General features: G+C 40.5%; 1 protein-coding gene across 10 annotated transcripts in view; it reads right to left on the reverse strand.

The window, feature by feature from the left end:
* LOC105489077 (basonuclin zinc finger protein 2) overlaps positions 1 to 23,266 on the reverse strand; it is a 448,875-nt gene extending 425,609 nt beyond the window's left edge. For 9 of the 10 annotated variants that reach the window (XM_071077825.1, XM_071077824.1, XM_011753715.3 and 6 more), the window contains exon 1: positions 23,112 to 23,266. In XM_071077825.1, coding sequence (XP_070933926.1) covers positions 23,112 to 23,114 — 3 coding nt within the window. In that variant the 5' untranslated portion in view covers positions 23,115 to 23,266. The remainder of the gene's footprint in view (positions 1 to 23,111) is intronic. The other variant, XM_011753713.3, reaches the window with a different exon arrangement.
* Positions 23,267 to 24,511: the final 1,245 nt, after the last annotated feature.

The raw sequence follows: 24,511 nt of genomic DNA on the forward strand, positions 1-24,511 counted from the left end.
ATAACCGTTGAACAAGGCTTTAAAAACTAAAACACAAAACTATTAAATAAATCTACTAGTAAATCATAATCCAGTTAGGATCATTTATTCCTTAATAAAGACAGAACAATGTAAAGACCATAAAGATATACCTGAGAATCTACAGAGCAGCATATGAGGTAGATGTGTAAACAGCTGATTAAAATAAAGTGTGATTAAGCTCATATGAATCACTAATTCAGGAAGCTGGAGAGACAGATTACATAAATACATAAAAAACTGATATCCTGTAAGAAACTTCTGTGTTCAATCTCAAAAGACTGAAACAACAAATATTCCAAAGCATCACTTTTCTAAGTCTCTGTTCAAAGTAAATGAAATCTATGATGCAGTAGCTTATGAAATCACAACAAAATTCAAACTCTTAAGATATTCTAATTAGGAAACACCCAATATTAATAAATGCTGCCTTTTCCCTTAGCATCTTATCAAATATAAATTTCTTTTGCTGAGAAAATTAACCTAAAAACAAATTTTAAGTTAGAAAGGTTCAAAATATCAAGGTAAAGAGAAGGCACTGAAAAAAGGAGGCAGACTTCAAGTCTGACAGCTTCCATCTCCCAAGTCATATACTCAATCTACAAATGAAATTCCATCGATGAAGTCAGGTGTAGTGAAGAGGAGTTATTGTGAACGGGTGTTGGAAACATAAAGCTTGTAATTAAGTGCATTCTTGAGTATAATAATCCACCCTGGAACAAGATAAAGCATTCAGAACCTATCCAATGCAAAACAGCTAGATGCTATACTCCCACAGGAGTTACAGTACGTGACAATGAATTATGAACCAAATCCCATCTTATGAGCCAAACGGTCCATGAAGACAGCACAAACAGTCCCTCCAAAGACAGTGTTAATTATGCCCTCAGGTTTTGGTCCAGCAGAACTTTACATCTTAAAACAGGGTGTGCTAAGGACCCTCTCTACCTTCACAGAACAATGTAGGAAATCTAGCATATTAGTTATATAAAAGACCTTGGGATTTGGTTAAAAGAAAGCACCCAGGAGATTTCAACTAACACAAGAAAAGTTTGACCCTCAAGTTTACAGGCTGAGCATGCTAAATCCAAAAATCATAAAATACTCTAAAATCCCACGCTTTTTGAGTACCAATATGTCTTAAGTGGAAAATTCCACACCTGACACCATTGCTTTCTGATGTCCACATACACAAACTTTGATTAAGGTATAAAATATATCATACAATGTTACCTCCAGCCTATGTGCATAAAGTATATAAGAAAAACAAATGAATTTCATGTTTAGACTTAGGTCCTATCCCTGAGATATCCCATTATGTATATGCAAATATTCCAAAATCTGAATAAATCTGAATTTTGGTCCCAAGCAGGTCAAATACCAGAGGCTCAACCTGTATGTCCAACACAGGTTGTTCTAGCTTTCTTTTAAATGAGAAAGTTCCAGAGTTTCAGAGAGCCCCAGAGAGGAATGAAGAAACAAATGTAAAATTAGCTTTCCTGGAGTCAAATTTATTTCATTTCTTTTTATTTCCCGAACTCTCATTGCCCCCCCCAAAAAATCTATAAACTTTCTAGAGCCTGACTTCACAAAGCAGACTGAATTTTCAGAATTGCTGGTTGTATTTTTAACAATAAAATGATTCCTAGATCTGCAGATTCCATGCAAAAGAAGTTTTTTTTTTTTTTTTTTTTTTTTTTTTGAGATGGAGTCTCGCACTGTTGCCCAGGCTGGAGCACAGTGGCGCAATCTCGGCTCACTACAACCTCCACCTCCCAAGTTCAAGCGATTCTCCTGCCTCAGCCTCCAAACTAGCCGAGACTACAGGCGCACACCACCATGCCTGACTAATTTTTGTATTTTTAGTAGAGATGGGGTTTCACCATGTTGGCCAGGCTGGTCTTGAACTCTTGACTTCAAGTGACCCACTCGCCTCTGCCTCCCAAAATGCTGGGACTATAGGCGTGAGCACCTGGCCCCATGCAAAATTTGCATTTTATACTGTGAAGAAGAGGTTGTATACGAATTGGAAGAAATTCAGTAACACAGATTTTTCCAAAGCGCTAACTAATGCTTTTCTTAATTGATAACCAAGAAGTCAACATAAAGAAACCAATTAGTATTACCTCAAACCATAACTTGCTGGAATTCAAAAACAAACCTTAAAGTACAAAAAAATAAAGCGCTAACTAATGCTTTTCTTAATTGATAACCAAGAAGTCAACATAAAGAAACCGATTAGTATTACCTCAAACCATAACTTGCTGGAATTCAAAAACAAACTTTAAAGTACAAAAAAATAAAATCACGTTCCTCTTTGGCAACTACTTTTTCCTTTGACTTTTGTCAAAGACCAGTATGAGTAAGACTGTCCTACAAATAGTGTTATAGGCACAGATTTGTACTTCACTAGCTTTCTGATGTCTAATGTCACTAGTATTTGTTTATGCCCCCCACACACAGATTTGCTCAACTAAAAACACAGACAAGGTAGGTTATGTGTCAGCCTCTCTAATTTCTAACCTAAGAGCGATATATAAAACCATTTGTATCATGAAGCACTCATGCAGTCTCACATCTTAGTTAAAACTTTTCTTGATATCCTTTGCCTTTAGAAGCCTTCTCAAGCTTCAAAATTTTACTTAGAAGAAATTCACTCTGTAGTAGAATTTATCAGGTACTTACCACATAGAGCTGGCTACAAAGGGCTACAAAATAATAACACACTTTGGTCAGTGGAAAGATATTTATAAGCATGCATGTATGGTATGCATGAATCTATAAATGCACAAAATATGATACCAATTCTTATACAGTGAAATGGCTTTTTATAGATTTAAAGAAGCCCCATAACTAGTGGGGGGAAAGAATCAATGTCAAAATTATCACCTTAAGACACCGTACTTCTTCCAACAATGTTGGAAGATGCTCCAATAATGTTCCAATGTTCCAACAACGTTGTTCAAAATATTTCTAGAACTCATCATCTGTAAGTACTTCTAGGGCCAACTTGTGAACTATAGTGAAAAATCAGTTTTGTCTTTTTTTTTACAATCAAAAATAGGCTGGGGGTGGTGGCCCATGCCTGTAATTCCACCACTGTGGAAGGTGAAGGTAGAAGGATCACTTGAGTCCAGGAGTTGCGATGCTAGCCTGAACAATACCTCAGGAAGCTGAGATAGGGGGATCGCTTGAGTCCAAGAGTTCAAGGATGCAGTGAGTTAGTAGTATTGCATCACTGCACTCCAGTCAGTGTGACACAGGGAGACTCTGTTTCTAAAAAATAAAAAATAAATCAAAAATAGAATTATCTTGTTTTATCACCCACCAAGTAAGTTCATTTGGCTTAACACCAAAAGACTTTTGAAGATTCAGAAAACCAAAGCTTATGACGTAGAAGATTTGCTAGCACCAAAGATGCTTAGAAGAACTAGACACAGGCTGTCTGAAATCAATGTCAAATGAAGAGCTCCAAAAGCATTTTAAGCTATGACACCATCACTGCATCATCTTCTAGGGTGACTATCTTACAAATAATAATACTTATTTGTAATTGCTTATTTGTGGTTTTCAAATTCCCTTAGTGTATTCATTAGGATAGTAATTATTTCAATGTTTCATTCAAATTTATTAATCCTGTCAAACATTTTAATAAAATAAGTTCCTCAAATATTATAAAATTTCATTTCACTTAAAAAGTATTTAAAATCAGTACAGTGGCTGGGTACAGCGGCTCATGCCCATAATCCCAGCACTTTGGGAGGCCGAGGGAGGAGGATTGCTTGAGCCCAGGAGTGTGAAAACAGCCTGGGCAGCATAGTGAGACCCTGTCTCTACAAAAAAAGAAAAAGTTAGCCAGGCATGATGGTTCATGCCTGTAGTCCCAGCTACTCAGGAGGCTGAGGCAGTAGGATTGCTGGAGCCCAGGAGGTCAAGGCTACAGCAAGCCATGATCATGTCACTACACTCTAACCTGGGTGACAGAGTGAGACCCTGTCTCAAAAAAACAAAACTAAAATGAAAACCTAACTTTCTTCCAAATTCTAAGCATACCATTTCCTTATTTTCCTGTGTCTTGAAAATCACATATAATTATAAAACAGTACTGTAAAACTTGTCATAGCAGTGAATTCTATGGTATGCAAATTACATGTCAATAAAACGGTTTTTAAAAACAAGTCACAGAAACCCAAAGAACCCAATTAAGCATCATTAACAAGCCTGAACTATTAAAAAGGAAGGAAAAAGTTATTCAAAGATTAATCAAAAGCCCAGATCACGCCAAAACAGACCAATCAAGTAATAATTTTTCAGTCACTGAAAGAGCTCACATACCTCTCACACATATGTTAGCACAGGTACAAAGGACCCCAACACAGGTATACTTTGAACTGAAGAGATTTGTAAATTCCACCAGAGAATGAATATTAAAGAAAATATACAGATATACACATTCATGCTGAATATCATATATAATATTTCACTTTCAACTCAACATGAGACGTGTGATCTTTTGAATAGTGGCAACAGATTCTACACTCTCACCAGCAGTCACACTGCCTTATTATGCAAAAGCACAAAATCTGTAAAATAGCCTGACTACAGAGATACATTTTGCTTTAAACAAAGTTAACCATCCTGTCCAGATCATGCTCTATCCAGTCTCAATTTTTTTGACAGCACAATGTTTCCCTTATATATACATAATGCACACTATAAAACACAAAAATAGGTGAACAAGATAAATCAAATTTCTAATATATTTTCCCCCACATCGTAAAGGATGATTTCTGCATACCCCTTGGAGTGTTTACATCTATCCTGGAAACCACTGTTCCAACTGAGCTAAGCATAAGCAGTTGAGGAAAGTCCAGCAGCAGATGCCATAAATAACTCTCAATGGTTATAATAACTAAGACTTGATAACTATTGATAAAGAATCAGTTCATGTTCACAAGGACAATCATATGTGAGATATTCATCCATTCATTCATTCAATAAATATTTGTTGAGTGTTGCTGCAGGTAATGGAAATGTAGAAATTAGCAAGACAAAGGACCCTGTTCTTATGGGGCTTCATGGTGGTGGGAAGATAAACTACACATAAACAAAAAAATTAAATATACTTCCAAGTGGCAGTAAGTGCTATAAAGAAAAAAATCAGGGTAAGAGACCAAAGAAACATACACTGATAGGGACACAGCAGTGAAGGTTGACAGGAAGGTCTCTTTGAAGGACTGACATTACAGAGGAGACTATAGTGAAATGAGGGAGGAAGCCGTGCGAAAGTGTGAAAAAAGAACCTTACAGGCAGAGAAAAACCCCATGTAAAGGGCTGAGGTAGGTACCAGCTTAGCAAAGTTCTATGGCCTGTGGAAAATCAGCAAGGCTGGAGTAGAGGGAGCAATGGCAGGAAACAGTGTCAGAGTTGGGCTGGGTCGCAAACATTACATATCCCTTTCAGTGATGGTAAGGAGTTGGGATTTCACTGCAGGTGTGGTAAGAAGTCACTGGAAGGTTGTGAGGTAAGAAGTGATCCACCTGTGGAAAGTCTTCTAGGAGCAGTGGGAGGAGAGAGGCAAGGGTAGAAGCACTAGGCCACTTAGAAGATACGACGATATTCCGGGCAGGGTAGAGTGTGGCTCACGCCTGTAATCCCAGCACTTTAAGAGGCCCAGGCAGGCAGATCACTTAAGGTCAGGAGTTCATGACCAGCCTGGCCAACGTGGCTAAACTCCATCTCTACAAAAAACTAGCTGGCCGTGGTGGCATGCAGCTGTAGGCCCAGTTAGCCAGGAGGCTAAGGTGGGAGGATCACCTGAGCCCAGGGAGGTCGAGGCTGCAGTGAGCCATGATCATGCCACTGCACTCCAGCCTGAGTGATGGGAGTGAGACCCTGTCTCAAAAAAAAAAAGATTATAATGACGCTCATTTTAACTAGCCCTTTGATTTTCAACATAACTTTCTAATTACATTTTAATCCAAGTTCTACATTTCCTGTGCAATTTCTCCTTTCTCTCCAACACCTCCCCTCACTTTATTTTCATTTCAGACACATCTTCAAATTTAAAATTTGCAGCTGGGCGCTGTGGCTCGCGCCGGTAATCCCACTACTTTAGGAGGCTGAGATGGGTCAATCTCTTGAGGTCAGGAGTTCAAGACCAGCCTGGCCAACATGGTGAAACCCCATCTGTACTAAAACTACAAAAATTAGCTGGACATGGTAGTGCATGTCTGTAATCTCAGCTATTTGGGAGGCTGAGGCAGGAGAATTGCTTGAACCTGGGAGGCGGATGTTGCAGTGAGCCAACATTGAGCCACTGCACTCCAGCCTGAGCAACAGAGGGACACTCTGTCTCAAAAAAAAAAAAAAAAAAAAATTAAAATTAAAATTAAAAATTGGAGTTTATTAAGCTCTGTGGGTTTAAATAATAAAATTCTCACATTACATGCTTGTACTATGACTGCTCACATGTCGCCTGAACTTAAGGATATAAGGATAAAAGTCAGACTGGAGCCTAAGGAAACCAGGACGGCAGGCTGCTTCCCGGACCACCAACTTCTGTCCTGCTGCCTAGTATCAACTGGATGTTTGTTCAGTGTCTTTCCTTTCTACTTTCTCTTCCCATAACAAATTATTCTTGATGTTAAAGTGTTTTAAAAGGAAGGAAAGATTGAAAGGTAAAAAAATGACACTAATTGGGAAGCTGCTAGAATTAACCAATGTGAAGTTAAAGGTACAGCCAGCTTTAATTTTCTGGTCCATAAAATAATACCACAAATAGATGTTAAGCATCACACAATGCAAAGAATTACAAAGAATCTTTGAAACCAGACTGGGCGCGGTGGCTTATGCCTGTAATCCCAGCACTTTGGGAGGCCGAGGCAGCAGATCACGAGGTCAGGAGATTGAGACCACATTGCCGGGCGCCTGTAGTCCCAGCTACTTGGGAGGCTGAGGCAGGAGAATGGCGTGAACCCAGGTGGTGGAGCTTGCAGTGAGCCGAGATTGCGTCACTGCACTCCAGCCTGGGCGACACAGCGAGACTCCATCTCAAAAAAAAAAAAAGAATCTTTAAAACCTAATCTTAACCCTTATTTTAGGATGGAAAAGGGACACAGAAAACAGATACAGAGATTAAATACACATACTCCCTCTTGATTTCTAGAGCAGTTTATTCCACCTGTATATAAAGTCAATCTCAGATCAAGGTATTTCTCTATAAGGTATTTAACAAAAGAAACTTTCTCTACCAGGTATTTAATAACTAGTTCTAGGTCTTTTTTTCTCATAATATATATCCTTTTTTCTACCACTTCCACTTATCCATATATAAAACATGTTATGCGTAAGGTGGTAGCATGAGGTATCCCCCAAGAAAATTTGAAATGAGTGAAATGAGACTGCCATCTGCATTAGATCCATAAAAAACCAAACACATGCAAAGTCACCTTAACAACTAGCTCCCAGGACAGTTGCCTAATATCTGCTTGAGAATATTAACATATCTAAAGAAAAAGAAATTTGTCTATAACAAGGGCAATGGTAGGAGAAAAAAAGCAAGGGGGTAAACACCGTCAATACTCTTACAAGCACAGCCCAGGAAAGGAGTCCAAAGTGTGCACCGTCAACAACACAGGCCACTGGAAAGAATTTCTTTATAGGAGGAGGAGACCCTCGGGCCCCCATCCCACCCTTAATATTCTCTGCTGAAATTCCAACCTCATAAAAAGATGAACAACATTTGGATTATAATCTGACTCCCCATTTAAATTTGCCTGCCAAGGAGAGGATGTACGAGTACATGAGTATGCCACCTCATATGGTATACAGATATATACATGTTCATATGATGTGTGTGTTGTGTGTGTGTGTGTGTGATCTCTCTCTCTCAGTTGGTGAATAAAGTGAATGTATCCACGAAAAGGTGATGTTTTTCAATGGTATGTTAACAAAATTAGGCTCCTAAGGCATATGAAGACCAGAGGCAGACCAAGGATCATGGTTAATTCTTTAAAGATAATGAGTTTCCCTTTACCAGTGAATATTGTGATCTTTAATATGAGGGTGACAGCTTCTACTTCATCTGTAATATCTATGGCACCTAATAGAGTATCACATACATCATAGAAATTCAAATGCTTGTCAAATTATTGTATTCTAAAATAAAAAAAGGTTATACTTTGGAAAATGAAGGGAACTAGAAGTCCCATGCCTATGCTAAATGTAAGCTTGAACATCAAAACCTAATAATTTTTAAAAGCATCTTTTTTTTTTTTTTGAGACGGAGTCTCACTCTGTTGTCCAGGCTGGAGTGCAGTGGCGTGATTTCGGCTCACTGCAAGCTCCGCCTCCCGGGTTCACGCCATTCTCCTGCCTCAGCCTCTTGAGTAGTTGGCAGTACAGGCACCTACCACCATGCCCGGCTAATTTTTTGTTTTTTTTTTTTTTCAGTAGAGACGGGGTTTCACTGTGTTAGCCAGGATGGTCTCGATCTCCTGACCTCGTGATCCAACTTGGCCTCCCAAAGTGCTGGGATTACAAGCATGAGCCACTGCACCTGGCCACATCTTTTTTATTTTTACCAAATCAGTACACAATTGTCTAATGTTGTTTCATGCAAATCTGCAGCAAGTTATTCTACATATAGTAAGGAAACATTTATTTGCTGGCTGCTAATAGATTTATTACCTTAGCATATCTGTACTTCAGGAATACAATTTGACAGTCACACTAGTAAAACAGTAAGAAAGACACTCAACATTCATCTGTGCCATCCATAAATATATGTAAAAAACCACAAAAAAAAATTTATCAAGTATTATCTATTGCAAAATGAAAGTACATTAATGGTAAACTTGGTAAACCCTGCCCTTCCCCTCCAAAAAAATTTCAGTCAACTATACTACTCTACCCTCTATTCTGCCTTCTACCCTCCCGCATAAGGAAGCAGCAAACTATCAGTTTCTCATGCATGTTTCTTCACACACACACACACACTCTCTCTCTCTCTCTCTCACACACACCCCCCCCCCCTAATTCTAGCATATCTAATTATCATTATCCTTTGTACACAAATATGTTATGTCAGCGACTGGTTGCTGTTTATGGACAAAAGGGAAGCTTCAAAGACCAATGCACAGATATAAATTCTTGATGTGAAAATATTTCTTATTTATTCTTTTAGAGACAGGATCTCACTATGTTGCTCAGGCTGGACTTGAATGTCTAGACTTGGAATGATTCTCCTGCCTCAGCCTCCCAAATAGTTGGGACTACAGGCATACACCACTGCACCCAGCCCTTCATGTAAATGTATTTCTTACAAAGAACATTTATTGGGTGAAAAATATGGCTCCAGACATGGTAGAACTTCTAGGTTTAAAAAACATTTCTCTGTTTTTTAGTATCCTTTAGCGTTAATGCACATTAAGGGAAATTAATGTTTTAGTCTATCAAAAGCCAATTCAGCTAAGTATGATTCCTTTTAAATCACCATTTTGAATCAGAGAAAGATCTGAACTATCACATTGTACTTCCAGAAGCCTACCTGTTAGCATACGTGTTGATAGAATGAACTTCTCTAATCCTAGATGGTGAAATGTGTATTACAAGGAGATTAGATACCATAGGCTGAGAACTGAGTGGCCTTTCTTTGAGCAAATGTATTGTTTCAGTTACTTACATTCTTTATGTCCTCCAACCACATCCGATACCAAATAATAGCATATATTATTTTGTCAGTCCATACATATAAAACGTATGTCTAAACACATGTCAAAATATGTCATAAAGAATAGAAAAGTAACATTAATGTTTTCTTATGAATAAAGTGTGTCGATTGGGATAAATGTATATATAACCAAAACTCACATCTGGTGAACATAAAATTTTTACCATAACAATTTTTAAAAGTGATTTCAGGCCAGGCACAGTGGCTCACACCTGTAATCTCAGCACTTTGGGAAGCTGAGACGGGCAGATCACCAGGTCAGGAGTTCGAGATCAGCTTGTCCAACGTGATGAAGCCCCGTTTCTACTAAAAATACAAAAAAAAATTAGCCGGGCGGGTTGGCAGGTGCCTGTAATCCCAGCTACTTGGGAGGCTGAGGCAGGAGAATCAGTTGAAACCGGCAGGCGGAGGTTGCAGTGAGCCGAGATGGCGAGTGAGACTCTGTCTCAAAAAAAAAAAAAAAAAAGCAGTGATTTTAAATCCTCTACAGAATTTTAACAGAATTGTTTGCCCTAGGAAAAAAAAATTTATCCTTAAAATACATCATATCATTTTAAATTAGATAATTACTCTTTATGTAACACGTGAACACTTATGATGAAAAAATGCACGCTCGCCTTGTATAAATTCAAAGAGTTAGATATCTAATTAATAGTTGATGCTGACTAAATAATGAAACTTTTGTCTAAAGTAACTGGCAAAAGGCCAGAAACAGACAATGCAGTGAAGAATGGTCCATCAGAATTTCAGAAAAGCAATTACTTAGATGAAAATAAATATCAGCCTTTATTAGCATGAATAAAGAGAAAATTAGAACTGTAAGGGAACAAATATTTCTTTTAATTCAACAATGATGCAATATAGCTGCCTCCAAATTAAGTTACCTTTCATTTGCTCTCAAATTTCTCTAATTCAACGATGAGGTATTTTAATTACAAAATTTGCCAGGTAAACTGTAAAGCAAGCTCATGTTTCCAAATATGCCATGCCAGATTTGAACACGGTTATTTATTTAAAACTTCACTGGACCACTTATTTTGGGTTTGGAGATCATACAATAATTTTCAGTTTTATCTCTGTTGGTGTTTTTCTAGTCATGACGGGATGTCTAGGAAGACAAATTTTCTCAGTAATGGTTTTCTTCCCCCTTTCCTTTTGAGGTATTTATAAAACCAAAAACAATTATTTCTGGGTACTTAATTCCACCCTCCAGGGCATGAAGTGTGTCTCTTATCATACGGAACACCTAGAATGCTTTTAAACTCAATGATAATTAAGAAACATCAAAGTAAAACCAGGGTGTTTCACAGGCAACTAGGAGCTATCATCTTTTGGCTACTGAATGACATATTTCTTGTCCCCTGGAGTACTACCAAGAGTTTTTTTACCTAAACAATAGAATGTACTTTTTTAATGTAGCCTTTACTCTTCTGAGGATCAGACATATCCGAGCTTTAAAAGTAAACTGCTAAAGGCAACAAAAGCAAGAATAGACAAATGGAACTGAATGAAACTTAGAAACTTCTGTGCTGCAAAAGCAAAGGAAACAATCAGCAGAGTGAAGAGATAAACTATAGAATGTGAGAAAATATTTGTAAATCATATTTCTGATAAGGGGTATCCAGAACATATAGACAACTCCTAAAACTCAACAACCTCATTTAAAAATAAGTAAAAACCTCATTTAAAATAATGAAACAAAAAACCTCATTTAAAAATAAGTAAAGGACTTGAATAGATATGTCCACAAAGAGGATATATACAAATGCCCAATAAGCATGTGAAAATATGCTTAACATCAAGAATCAAGGAAAGGCAAATCAAAACTACACTGGGATATCACCTCACACCTGTTAGAATGGTTACCATCGAAAAAACAGAAAATACTAAGTTATGAGGTTGGAGAGAAATTGGAACCCTTGTGCACTGCTGGCAGGAAAGTAAACGATGCTGCCCCTATGGAAAACACTATGGAGGTTCCTCAAATAATTACAAACTACTGTATGATCCAGCTATCCCACTTCTACGTGTATGTCCAAAGATTGAAAGCAGTATCTTTCAGAGATATTTGTATACTTATATTCACAACAGCATAATTCGCAAGAGCCAAGAGGTGGAAAGCAAACTAAATATCTATCTACAGATGAATGCAAAAAGAAAATGTGGTATATACATATAATGAAATATTATTCAGCCTTAAAAATGAAGACAATTCTGTTATATGCTACAACATAAATGAACCTTAAGAACATTAAGTTTCTAGCTAAGTGAAATAAGCCAGAACAAAAAGATAAATATGTACTGCATGATTCCACTTCTATGAGGCATATATAGCAGGCAAACTCTTAGAAACAGAAGCTAGAATAATGGTTTCCCAGGGCTGGGGGAAAAAGGTAAACGGGAGTTTTCATTCAAAGGTTAAAAAAATTTCAGCTTTGCAAAATTAAAATGTTCTAGAGATCTGCTGTATATTAAGTTACAGAAAACACTACTAAACTGTACACTTAAAAATGGTTAACATGGGCCAGGCACGGTGGCTCACGCCTGTAATCCCAGCACTTTGGGAGGCCCAGGCGGGCGGACTGCCTAAGGTCAAGAGTTGGAGAACAGTCTGGCCAACATGGTGAAACCCCATCTCTACTAAAAATACAAAAAAATTAGCCAGTCATGGTGCCATGTGCCTGTAATCCCAGCTACTCGTGAGGCTGAGGCACAGGAACTGCTTGAACCAGGGAGGCAGAGGTTGCAGTGAGCTGAAATCACGCCACTGCACTCCAGTATGGATGACAGAGGGAGACTCCGTCTCAAAAAAAAAAAAAAAAAAAAAAAAAGATTAATGAGGTACATTTTATGTTTGTTTTCTACCACAATCAAAACTGCTCTTTAAAAAGTCAACTTCTAAGAAACTAAGAATAGCTAAAACAATCTTGAAAAAGAAGAACAGAACAAAGTTGTAGGACTCACACTTCTCAATTGCAACACTTAATACAAAGCTCAAAGCTACAGTAGTAGGTACTGGCACAAGGACAGACAGAAAGATCGATGGAACAGAACAGAAATTTCAGAAATAAACCCTTATATATCATGGTCAATTAATTTTTGACAAGGGTGCCCAGACACTTCAATGGAGAAAAACTGTCTTTTCAACAAATAGTGCTGGGAACAACAGACATCCACATTCAAAAGAATAAAGTTGTACCCCTACCTCATACTATTTACAGAAGTTAATCCAAATGGATCAAAGATCTATGAATCCACCCTATAGGAGCTAAAACTGTAAGACACTTACAAAAAAACACACAGGTAAATTTTCACGATCTTGGGTTAGACAACAGCTTCTTAGATAGCATACCAAGGACAGAAACAACAAAAATTGACAAATCAGACTTCAAAAATTTCTGTGCTTGAAAAGGCACCATCAAAAGCTCAAAAGACAGCTGGGGCTGGGCATGGTGGCTCATGCCAGTAATCCCAGGCATGAGGCACTTTGGGAGGCCAAGACCAGCACATCACCTGAAGCCAGGAGTTAAAGAGACCGGCCTCACCAACACAGAGAAACCCTGTCTCCACTAAAAATACAAAAATTAGCCGGGCATGGTGGCACATGCCTGTAATCCCAGCTACTCGGGAGGCTGAGACAGGACAATGGCTTAAACCCAAGAGGCGGAGGTTGCAGTGAGCTAAGATCACACCATTGCACTCCAGCTGGGTGACAGAGTAAGACTCTGTCTCAAAAAAAAAAAAAAAAAAAAAAGACAGCCGGGCACAGTGGCTTATGCCCTGTAATCCCAAAATTTTGGGGGGTCAAGGAAAGAGGATCTCTTGAGGCCAGGAGTTTGAAACCAGCCTGGGCAATATGGTAATACCCTATCTCTACAAAAAAAATAATATTAAAAAATTAACCAGGCATCGTGGCTTGCACTTGTAGTCCCAATTACTAGGGAGGTTGAAGCAGGAGGATTTCTTGAGCCCAGAAGTTCAAGGCTGCAGTGAGCCATAATCACACCACTGCACTCCAACCTGCATGAGAGCTAGAAAGACCCTGCCTCTTAAAAAAATAAAATAAAATAAATATAAAAAGACAACCCACAGAATAGGAGAAATTATTTGCAAACCTTGTACCTACCAGAGGGCTTGTACTCAGAATATATAAATAGCGCTTAGAACTCCACAATAAAAAGACAAATAACCCAATTGAAAAATGGCCAATGGAGAAGTCTGTTTTCCAGAAAAGATACACAAATGGCCAATAAGTGCATAAGTTGCTCAACATCGCTAGCCATCAGGCAAATGCAAACCAAAACCACAGTGAAATATCACTTCATAGTCACTAGGATGATTCAAATAACAAGATACTACTTCATACCCACCAAGATGTGTAAAAATAAAAAGACAATAACAAGGGCCAGGCGCGGTGGCTCACGCCTGTAATCCCAGCACTTTGAGAGGCCGAGGTGGGAGGATCATGAGGTCAGGAGATCAAGACCATCCTGGCTAACACAGTGAAACCCGTCTCTACTGGAAATACAAAAAATTAGCCGGGCATGGTGGCGGGCACCTGTAGTCCCAGCTAGGTGCCCGCTACCATTTCCCAGGCAGGAAAATGGCGTGAACCCAGGAGGCGGAGCTTGCAGTGAGCCGAGACTGCGCCACTGCACTCCAGCCTGGGCGACAGAGGGGGACTCCGTCTCAAAAAAAAAAAAAAAAAAAAAAAAGACAATAACAAGTATTGAGGAGGATGTAGAGAGACTGGAAGAATTATACACTATTGGTTAGAAAGTAAAATGCTGCAGTTGCATTAGAAAACAATTTGGAAGTTCCTCAAAAAGTTATAAGTAGATAGGCCATACCACCCAATAATTCTACTCTTGAGCGCATACATCCAAGCAAAATTAATATATTATGTTCACAAAACTTGTACATGAATGTTCAGGGCCACATTACTCAAAAAGTGTAAACAACCCAAATGTGCTTTCATTGAATGGATATGTAAGAGGTAGTATATCCATAAAATGGAATATTAATGTACATTTTAAGTGAGTGAATGATATCTCAATAAAGCTAATAAAAGTAAACTGCTACGATTATATAGTGTTATCATATAAAATATGAAATGTACCAATTGGAAAGGCACTTAGAAATTACCAAACTCACTTGACCTACAAATGACAGAACAGAGGCTATCAAAAGTAGGTGGAATAGAACAGGGCCTCTATATATACCCAGTCCCAGCGCTGTTCTCAGTCTCTAACAGGCACAGCACAACTGCCTTCCAAGGAACAGCCAGTCACCTGCATAGAGATACTGACTGGATGAAGAGTAAGTGCAGGATACCGGCAGAGAGTAGCTACCGCCATGTATTCCTGTCTCTTTAATTACCACGCAGCACTGACCTATTTTGTTCTAATTTGGGGGTTTTCATTGCCGGGGGAACAGTTAAAATTATGGCCTCATCTTCACAAGTCCCTCTTTTCTCTTCTACTACTCCCAACACAAACCATAATAAATAAATGCAAATGGAACTATTAAAAAAAGGAACGTTAAGACACTCACGCTTCTTCTGTGGGAAGGTTACCAGCCTTAGATGACGACGAGAGATTTTTCTTTTTTCTTTTTTTTTAGATGGAGTCTTGCTCTGTCACTCAGGCTGGAGTGCAGGGGCAAGATCTTGACTCACTGCAACCTCCGCCTCCCAGGTTCAAGTGACTCTCCTGCCTCAGCCTCCTGAGTAGCTGGGATTACAGGTGCCCGCCACCACACCCGGCTAATTTTTGTATTTTTAGTAGAGACAGGGTTTCACCATATTGGCCAGGCTGGTCTTGAACTCCTGACCTTGTGATCCACCCACCTCAGCCTCCCAAAATGCTGGAATTACAGGTGTGAGTCACCGCACCCTGCCCCATCTCTATATATTCTATACAGTACTTCCGCCCGCTGGCCAAAAGGCTGAGGCATAGCCCTAGGATAGCTGGGCATTTAGCATCCCACCTGAGAGAAAGACTATGAAAAATAGCTCCTCTCTCTTCCCTAAAACAAGGATAACTTAGCCCATACTTTCACAAGACACCAAGAAAAGCTTAACAGAGGTGGCTGGGTGCAGTGGCTCATGCTGTAATCCCAGCACTTTGGGAGGTCAAGGCGGGTGGATCACCTGAGGTCAGGAGTTTGAGACCAGCCTGGTCAACATGATGAAACCCTGTCTCTACTAAAAATACAAAAATTAACTGGGCCTGGTGGCGCGTGCCTTCGTCCCAGTTACTTGGGAGGCTGAGGCAGGAGAATCACTTGAACCCAGGAAATGGAGGTTGCAGTGAGCCAAAATCACACCACTGCACTCTAGTTTGGGCGACAGAGCGAGATTCCATTTCACCAAAAAAAAAAAATCTTAACAGAGAAAGTGCAACTGTTAAAAAGCCTTGCCTAAAAGAAGTAAGGTCAAGGAAAAATTAAAAATAACTTCACAGGGATCTGGCAATAAGTCATTAACATATTTGAAAAGATATTGGAGAACCCCAAAAAAGTTTGGAAAACTGACAAAATCTGTTGAAATCGGGAGACAAAAATATTTTATTTACCCTCAGTAACAAAGGTTCTCCTATTTTAAAAAGAAAGAAGAAAAAAAAAAAGATAAACTTTTGGGTAAAGAGAGACAAATGTATTATAATGTACCATTTTCAAGTGTTTTCAGAATTCTTAATAAGGTAATTATCTTCATTGCTAAGATGTTAAAATATTTCCCAATATAAAATTTACAAATACTTATTTTATTTATGATTTGAAAATGACCACATTATCATCCTTTTTCTCCTCTGCATCTAGCCAACTAAGCAAATGCATTTCTAAAGAACCAGGCTATGCTAGAGGAAAATCAAAGGGGGAAAACAGCAAAGCAAAATTAATAGGCTACATTATTTTTACACAGATTTTAAAACATATATATGACATCTATGAAATATCTCTTAATTATCCTATAGGTATGGAAAAAGATAAACTGCTAATAGATCCATTCACATATATGATTTAGTCAGTAATAAAAACAGTTGTGTCACCAGAAATATTGCTTTTGTCCTCTGAAAGATTTAAAAAAAGAAAGTAAGACTTTTCGTTGCTGTCAAATGTATTCAATTTTCCCCTCAAATGAAAGTTTAGATGAAAACAATGTGACTGACAAGCCCCGCACAGGCAAATCTTGGCAACCCTCAACTCTGTCTATCTCCTTGGCCTGTTAAGCAAAATTCCTTCACAAACTGTTGGTCTTTGCAATAACTCCTACAAAGCTCATTACTGCCAGCGTCGGCCTATCCCCCATGTTGTGCATTTATCCCTGGGATGCATATCAACATGTGGCACATGTCCTTGACATGCACAGAAGAGCCGCACCCCAGGACAGCAGCATGCACGACAATAGTCTCGACTCTTACTTCTTTATGGTTGCTGGGATGTAACCGAGAAATCTAATAACTGTGACAGTGGGGCCTTTCGGTTTTTCCTTGCCTTTCCAGACAGTGAAGCTGCACAGACACTAATGAAAGGTTAAATGAATAGGAATAGTTGACAAGAGGTACAATAAAGAAGGAGCTTGGTAATCCACAGACACTGAGCAGAGATCCTTGGCTCAAGCAGAGAAAGGACAGCACATCGTCGAGTCACAATATTTAAAACAGCTTGCTACACACAGAGGCTTTTGTGTCTGGGTACACGTCTGGCTTTGGACTAAAAAAAAAAGAAAGATACTGAAAAGGAATTTCAGCATGGGGCACTTTGGCAAATGTAAGGTCATTATAAGAGAAAAATGTTTTGTGTAGGTTGTTACATCTTTGTAATAAACACAAAAAAGCAGGGACTATCAACTCAGGAACCGCAAGTTCCAAGACAATACTGTACATTTTGACAACTATTAAATACTGTATCCAGAAGGCTGGCTTGATGCTATTCCCACTGGTAAGATACATACACAGTTGAGTCATTTAGGAGTTTCAAATTCTGCCTTCCTTATGGAAGAATTCCTGATACTCATCTTATTAGAGTTTTACAGTTAAGTTCTAGTCTTTAGTGAACGTAATTTGTTACAAATACAACCATAACTCTCAAAGTTACCTTCCACTCATTGCAAAACTTCGCAGCAGTTACTAGCAATTTGCGAAGTACCAGGCAAACTTTTTGTAATTGCAAGCCATTGCAATTGTGAAATGGCCTCAACTAGAATTCTTAATTATTGAACCTATTATTTTTTGGTGCCCTTCTCACTATACCTTAAGGGAAGGTTATATTCTTTAGGAAGTGTATTTTAAATTATAATAGCAAAACAATTTAAATCACCAAGAAAAAAATGCTCTAGAATGTCAAAGAGAAAATAGAGCAAAAAGAACAAAACTGACGTTGTTATGTACGGATATTTTTAAAGAAAAAAAGTTACGACTATAGCAAAAACTTAACAGAATGATATATCTGTAATATCATTCTTAGGCATAAGGAGTTAGAATACAGGTTCTTATGCATTGAGTTAGAATATGGGTTCACAACAAATGGTAAAAGCATACTGAGAACATATTTCAAAACAAGGGAGGCTCTTTGAACAGCCAAATTAAATTATAGCTGAACTCTTGAGTGTACTGAGGGTTCTAATAAGCAACAAATAAAGACTTTTATTGGCTAGCAACATAATGAGAGCTACTGTGCAAAAGATTTTAAGAAGGACAAATCTGGGTAGTTTATCTCACTGGATTATATTATTTACTTAAATGATAAATATGTTTGTCTAAAGTAATGCTCCTAAAAACTAGTATATAAATATTAAGGTGCAATTATGATCAATGACTCTTTAACATAAACCTATCACAAATGTTAATGGAAAGTGGTAAAAATGAAATTAAATGACAATTATTGAATGTAATATCATTTAAGTCCTATGTCTTTAACTTATTTTTTGATCCATAAGTCAGGTTTATAAATAGTTTAACATTTATGCTTATAACACGAAGCATTTATTTTAAAGAAAATTTCTCTCTGGAATACAGCAGTTATACGTAGAACTACTCCGAAACCATCATTTACTGAAAAGGGGTTGTCCTTCATAAACCAAAAGAAGTTAACTCAGTTCTCAGTGATTTGGTAGGAAGTTACTTTTAATAGAACTCTGAAGGTTGGCCTCCTAAAATGAGAGTAACTCCCTCAGTTGACAAAAACTACAAACAGTAGTTAGTCAAACCAAAACATTTAAAATACAGTATCTGGTTGCATTTTGCCTGATCTTTAAATCACCTGAAAGGCAAAAGCCTAGAAAGCTTAGCTGATACCTTGACTGTTCTTATAGAAAGTTCTTTTGCTTCTGTCACTGTTTTTTTTAATAATAATAAAAAAAAATAGCACCTCCCAATCTAAACACTGAGCCAGTATTCATTACCCACTCTTTTTTGTGCAACATTCTGATGGCCAGAGTGTTTTTTAAACCTTAAGTATATCTAATAAAATCATGAGGCTCCCTCTAGCTCTTCAGAAGGGAGTTTACTAACCAATGATACTATATAATTCCCATCCAACAGGAAAGATGTGAGGAGGCTACCTCCCCTTCCATAAGAAATGTTTTCCACTCTGTTTCTTGTAAGGATGTAAATGGTAAATGAGACCATCTGCTGAGTAAATCAGAAAGCGTTGCTCCTTATCTATTTATCAAGTTAAGAATATATTAACTGCTTCCAGCGTAAGCTCTATGTACAGAATTCTATAGTGAAATTTTAATCTGTTTAAACCATACAACGTAAATTTCCCCACCCTGTCTAAAATTAATTTTAATGTCAAAAAAAAAATAACAACATGTATGAACATCCACAGAAATGCAAACTTGTGGTCTGGTCTCAGTTTTAAAAATCTACATTTAAATACAGAATCTCAAAAATTCAGACAAAAAACACTTCATGAACTGTATCTGTGGGGTTTATATAAAACAAAGATGCTAATAGTATAGAAAACATTTTAATATACCATAGTATTTATACGCAACACTAGTATAACGACTTTTTTATTGTTTAATCTTACCTGCAATTTAGTATTGGATATTTGGGGATCATACGTTGTTTAGAAGACTACAAATAATATAGTTGAAGTATGCCATCTTACAATAACCATAAAAGCCACATTGTCGACTGGCAAATCATCTCCAACAAGTGAATCTGAACAATACTAAATTGAACTCATATTCACTAAGGCCATCTTTCAAATACTTAAGGAATATTTAAAATCTTGCTGAACCCTTAACTCTAAAATTAAAAGTAAAGGAAACAACTAACTTCAAGTCATCATCTATTTTGGACTCCCTTAATATTAAGAAATATTCCCAGGAACAACAACAAAAAGAATAGCTCCCTCTACCTCCCCACCCCCCACCCCTTTTTGAGCCAGTGTCCAATTTCTTCCTTTCTGAACAGCTGTATTATCCAACTTAAGTTGCTCTGCTAATTTCAGTCCCACAAGGACTAACTTGGAAGGCAAAAAAATACAAGAAAAGATCAATTTGCTGGGAAAGATCAAATGAGAAAACTGTGGGGACAGCACCAGGTCAGCGTGTGGAGAACTAAGCAGACCTGTTCTTCATTAACTGCGGCTCTCTGGGGATGTCACACACTACCTGTCCGTGGGCTTTATTGAACCGCCTAACCCGCCTCTCTGTTCCATTCTTCTGGGCCCAAGTGAATCATATCCTGCTGCTGACAAGTTAGCAGGGGACTGCGGCTGCAACATGAAAGTACTTTTCTTTCTTGTCTAAATCAGGCAGATTTTTGAAAAGACGACACAGCATTGACTCGTGACATGGCAAGATGAAACGAGAGGTCTGGGCCGGTCTTGGAGCTGTGCAGATAAAAGTAATCAAATGACACTCCTGGAATGCAAATTGGCATTCTTGACTGCAGCAATTGCACAACCATGAAACATCCCTGACAGCAAGCAAGATTAGGACAAAATGTTATGTAAAGCACTGAACTCAAGAACTCTCACTTGAAAATTCAAACTGTAACACTTACATTTTAATATAGCAATAGTCAGCTCTGCTTTTGTCTGCTTCTTTTTGTAATCGCATATCCCTATCTGACAGGTATCTTACATCTCAAATAGAAGAAAAAAAATCAGGTATTAGGAATGTACTGCCGCTATTAATATTTTCCTAATATTAATTGTAAAATATCATGCACAGTTGATTCTTATTCAAAGTCTTACATGCAAACACCACCCAACTTAATATTCTCAAGGAGGAAAAAAGTTTCAGACCTTTCTCAAAAGATACTCAAAGTTCACGTTCAAGCTCGTTATTACTTCCCCCAGGTAAAGATACTCCTGTACTTTGGTAAAGTGATTAGCAATCTGGACTTTTAATACAGTGTACTCTGGGAACTAAGAACTTCATTAAGACTGAACAGTTTAAATGAAACAGCTACAAATATAATATAAAATACAGATACTCTCTAAAGGCTCACAAGGGACTCTGTGTGTGTGTATGTGTGTGTGTGTCCAAAGAGTAAAAGTTTGTACAAGGTCTAACTACTAGGGTGCATCTTCAGATCAGACACACTAAGTAACAGTGCCAGAAATAAATTCGTCTCATTTAAAGCATGTATGCGTGTGCACAGTAACATCTGAAACTGCAGAATACGAAGCAGTGGAAGGCAAACAGGCTTAGCCACTGTTCAAAGTGATTAGTATATGGGAATAGATGTGTAGACAAATAGTTAATATAGATGTGTAGACAAACAGTTAATATAGGCTAGGGTGAAGGGAAGAAAAAAAAAACCTGCAACCGGCTTTTACAGTATTCCTGTGTAAAACGCCCTTTAGAAGAAAAACTCTCAAGCTCTAAACAGATATATTTAATATTCTGTTTTGATGTCTCACTTAAATGCAGCTTTCAACAATTGCAAGTGTCCACAAAGTATATAAAAATAATAATAAAACAGGCCACTTTCTGCCACTTTAATCCTGGGTACACAGGATTATTTTATGATGTCTTTTGTACGTCAGTTTTACAACAGCCTGACTCTAGGGTAAATGGGAACCATCATAAATCGCACGCTGCTTTCAAAACCACTTTAATTTCTGTCAGCGTTACTGTAACCACAGTCCTGGGTTCACGCTTTTGTGTGTGTGTGTGTGCACGCGCGCCTGCATTTGACAGTAGCATCTCCTACACTCCAGTTGTGACTTTGATCACTGAAACAAGAGATGTCACATTAGGGAGAAGGGAAGAGGAAAAAAATGCCAACCCGCTATCTCACCTCTATTCTTATATGTTCCCTCTACATACGGAACACACTATGTCAGATGCCCAAGTGGGGGTAACAATAGCAACGCTGGGTGGAAGCAAACTAAAAAGAAGGGAGTGGTCAAGCCCCATTTCTAACAAATCACTTCCCCGAAAGCGGACAGAGCGGCTCATCACCAGGCGAACTAATTGCACGCTTCCTCGCTGCAGAGAAGTCTCTTCTCGTAGAGGGGCTGTGCTGGAGTCTCGCTTCGCAAAGCCAGCCCATCTCCTCCACCACTTGCACTTGGAACTTTTTTTCAACCTTAAACTCACTTCACAGGAGATTTCACCTAGGGTTTTTCAATGTATATAATTTTTTATCTGCTCCCTCCCCGGGCCCCAAATCCCACCCTCCAGTCAACGTGCAAGTAAAACAAACCGGCTCCTATAGAATTGTACTTCGAAAAGAGCCGTCTCTCTGCAGGGTTGATGTTCCTGCCCTGCGTTCTGCACCTTCTCCGCAAAGCCTGCGGGAGCATTTCCTCCCATCTCCATTTACCACTGGAAGGTTCCGAATGTGAAGAAGATGGGAGGGGAAGAGTCAACGTGCCGGGGCCTGGGCGGCTGCGCCCGAGCGCACCCGGCACCCACGCCCAGCCGCCGGTCCCTCACTCGGCGGCAAGTTGTAAAAGTTCCCGTAGGTCCCAGCCGCCTTCCTCTCCTCCCCGAGCTCCTGCCAGCGCTCCATTCATCCCCCGCTCCCCTGCACCTCGTCCCCTCAGCCAGTCCCCAACTCCCTGGAGCCTCCCCTAGCCAGCCGCTCACCTTCGCGTGGAAGCCGCGAGCGGGGCCGACCTTGAGGAGCCCCCTCACACGCGCACCCTCCCACCTGGAGCTCGCCTCGGAAACTTGGGGCCAAGTTTAGGGGAGGACACTGAGAGCGCAGCGGGGATCAGGTCGGACCGGGGTTGTGGTCCCCAGCTCGCCCTCCTCAGCGCCCCCTTGCCCCTCGCGCCGCGGGCCGGAGGGCGGACACGGCCCCCGGGCGGCCCCGGTGGCGCTCGGGCGCGGGGGTCATTTCTGAGGAAGTCTAGAATAAAAAGGGAAGGAGGGTGGAAACTTCTTACCATCTCGGCATGCTGGTTGTCAAGTGCAGCCCCCGCCTCTTGGTCTCCTCTTAGCGGCCGCGCCTGGACCAGCCCCTCGGCCGCCGCTGGCTCCCTCCGTCTCGGCCTTTCTCTCCCTCCCCCTCCGAGTTCCTCCGGGCCGCAGCTCTCGCCGCCTCCGCCTCCCCGCCCGCCCGCGCGCGCCCTCGCCGCGGCCCCTCTGCGCTCAGGTGACTGATTTACACTCGCGCCGGGGTCGCGCTCGCGCCCCGAGTCCCAGCCGGCACGGTTCCCCGGCTCCTCCTCGGGACGGAAAAAAAAAGAAAAAGGGAACGGCCTGTCCCGGGAGGGGGCTGCCCTGCTCGCGGGAGGCGGGGGACCGGCGGGCGAGGTGACCTCGGGGGCCGTGCTAGCCCCACAAGTTTTTCCTCTCTGCAGAATTGTCGTGACTACAATGTTGCTTCCCTTTTGCAAAATAAAAGTCGGTTCGTTGTGTTGTTTGTCCTCAGAGGTCCAGGGGCTTGGAGAAGGAGGATGTATGTTTCTCCCTCCCCCCGCCCTGTGACTTGTTTGGGGGCTTTTTGTTTGTTGTTTGGGTTTTTCTTGCTCTCTCTTTCTGGGGATGGAAAAAACAACTTTGTGGGGATGGAAAAACAACCCTGGCGCCCCCGCCGGGGGCTGCGGGCGTGGAGGTGGAGGTGGCTGCTAGCGCCCAGCTGTGACCAAAAAAAAAAAAAAAAAAAAATGCGGGGAGGGTGTGGGGAGCGGAGGGAAGGAGAGGAGGCTGCGAAACGCCGAGGAAAGGGCGCGAACTTTATTCCGACTGCAGCAAACCGCGGCGGCTCTTTCCTTTTCGGGCACTCGGGCGTCTCTGTCCCCTTTGACCAGTTCCTCCTCCCCAGGCCCGCACGCCCCCTCCTCCCCTGCCCCTGCTCCTTCTCCGGCGTCCCCGCCGCGGCCGCCCCGACTCCCCGCGCCCCTCTCAGCCCAGCTCCTCTGCGCGCCGCTGGGGCGAAGGCGAGCGAGGCGGAGGAAAACCCAGGGGACAGAAACCCGGGACAAGAACGTGCTGGGAGAAAAGGCCAAAAGTAGCGCGCAGCTGGGGGAAAAAGTTTTTCTGGTGGCGGCGCGTTTTGTGCCGGCCCAGACGCCGGCTTGCGGCGAGGGCTTCCTTCCCCTTCCCCTGGTCTGGGCCGCGGGCCTCGGGCTGGAGAGGAAGGAGGCTGTCGCGCCCGCGGGGGAAAGAACAGTCACATCTGTGGGTGACACGCAGCCGACCCAAGTCACCCTGCCCTGGAGACTCAGAAACGCCGGCTACAGGCTAAGCGCGCACACGCCTGCAGCTGAAGGACATTTCTTAAATGCAGGCAAAACACACTCCCCGGCCGCAAGAATGGGGCGGGGGTGGGGGGGAGCTTAAT

This window comes from Macaca nemestrina, chromosome 14, assembly GCF_043159975.1.
Source record: "Macaca nemestrina isolate mMacNem1 chromosome 14, mMacNem.hap1, whole genome shotgun sequence".
Classification (NCBI taxonomy): Eukaryota; Metazoa; Chordata; class Mammalia; order Primates; family Cercopithecidae; genus Macaca; species Macaca nemestrina.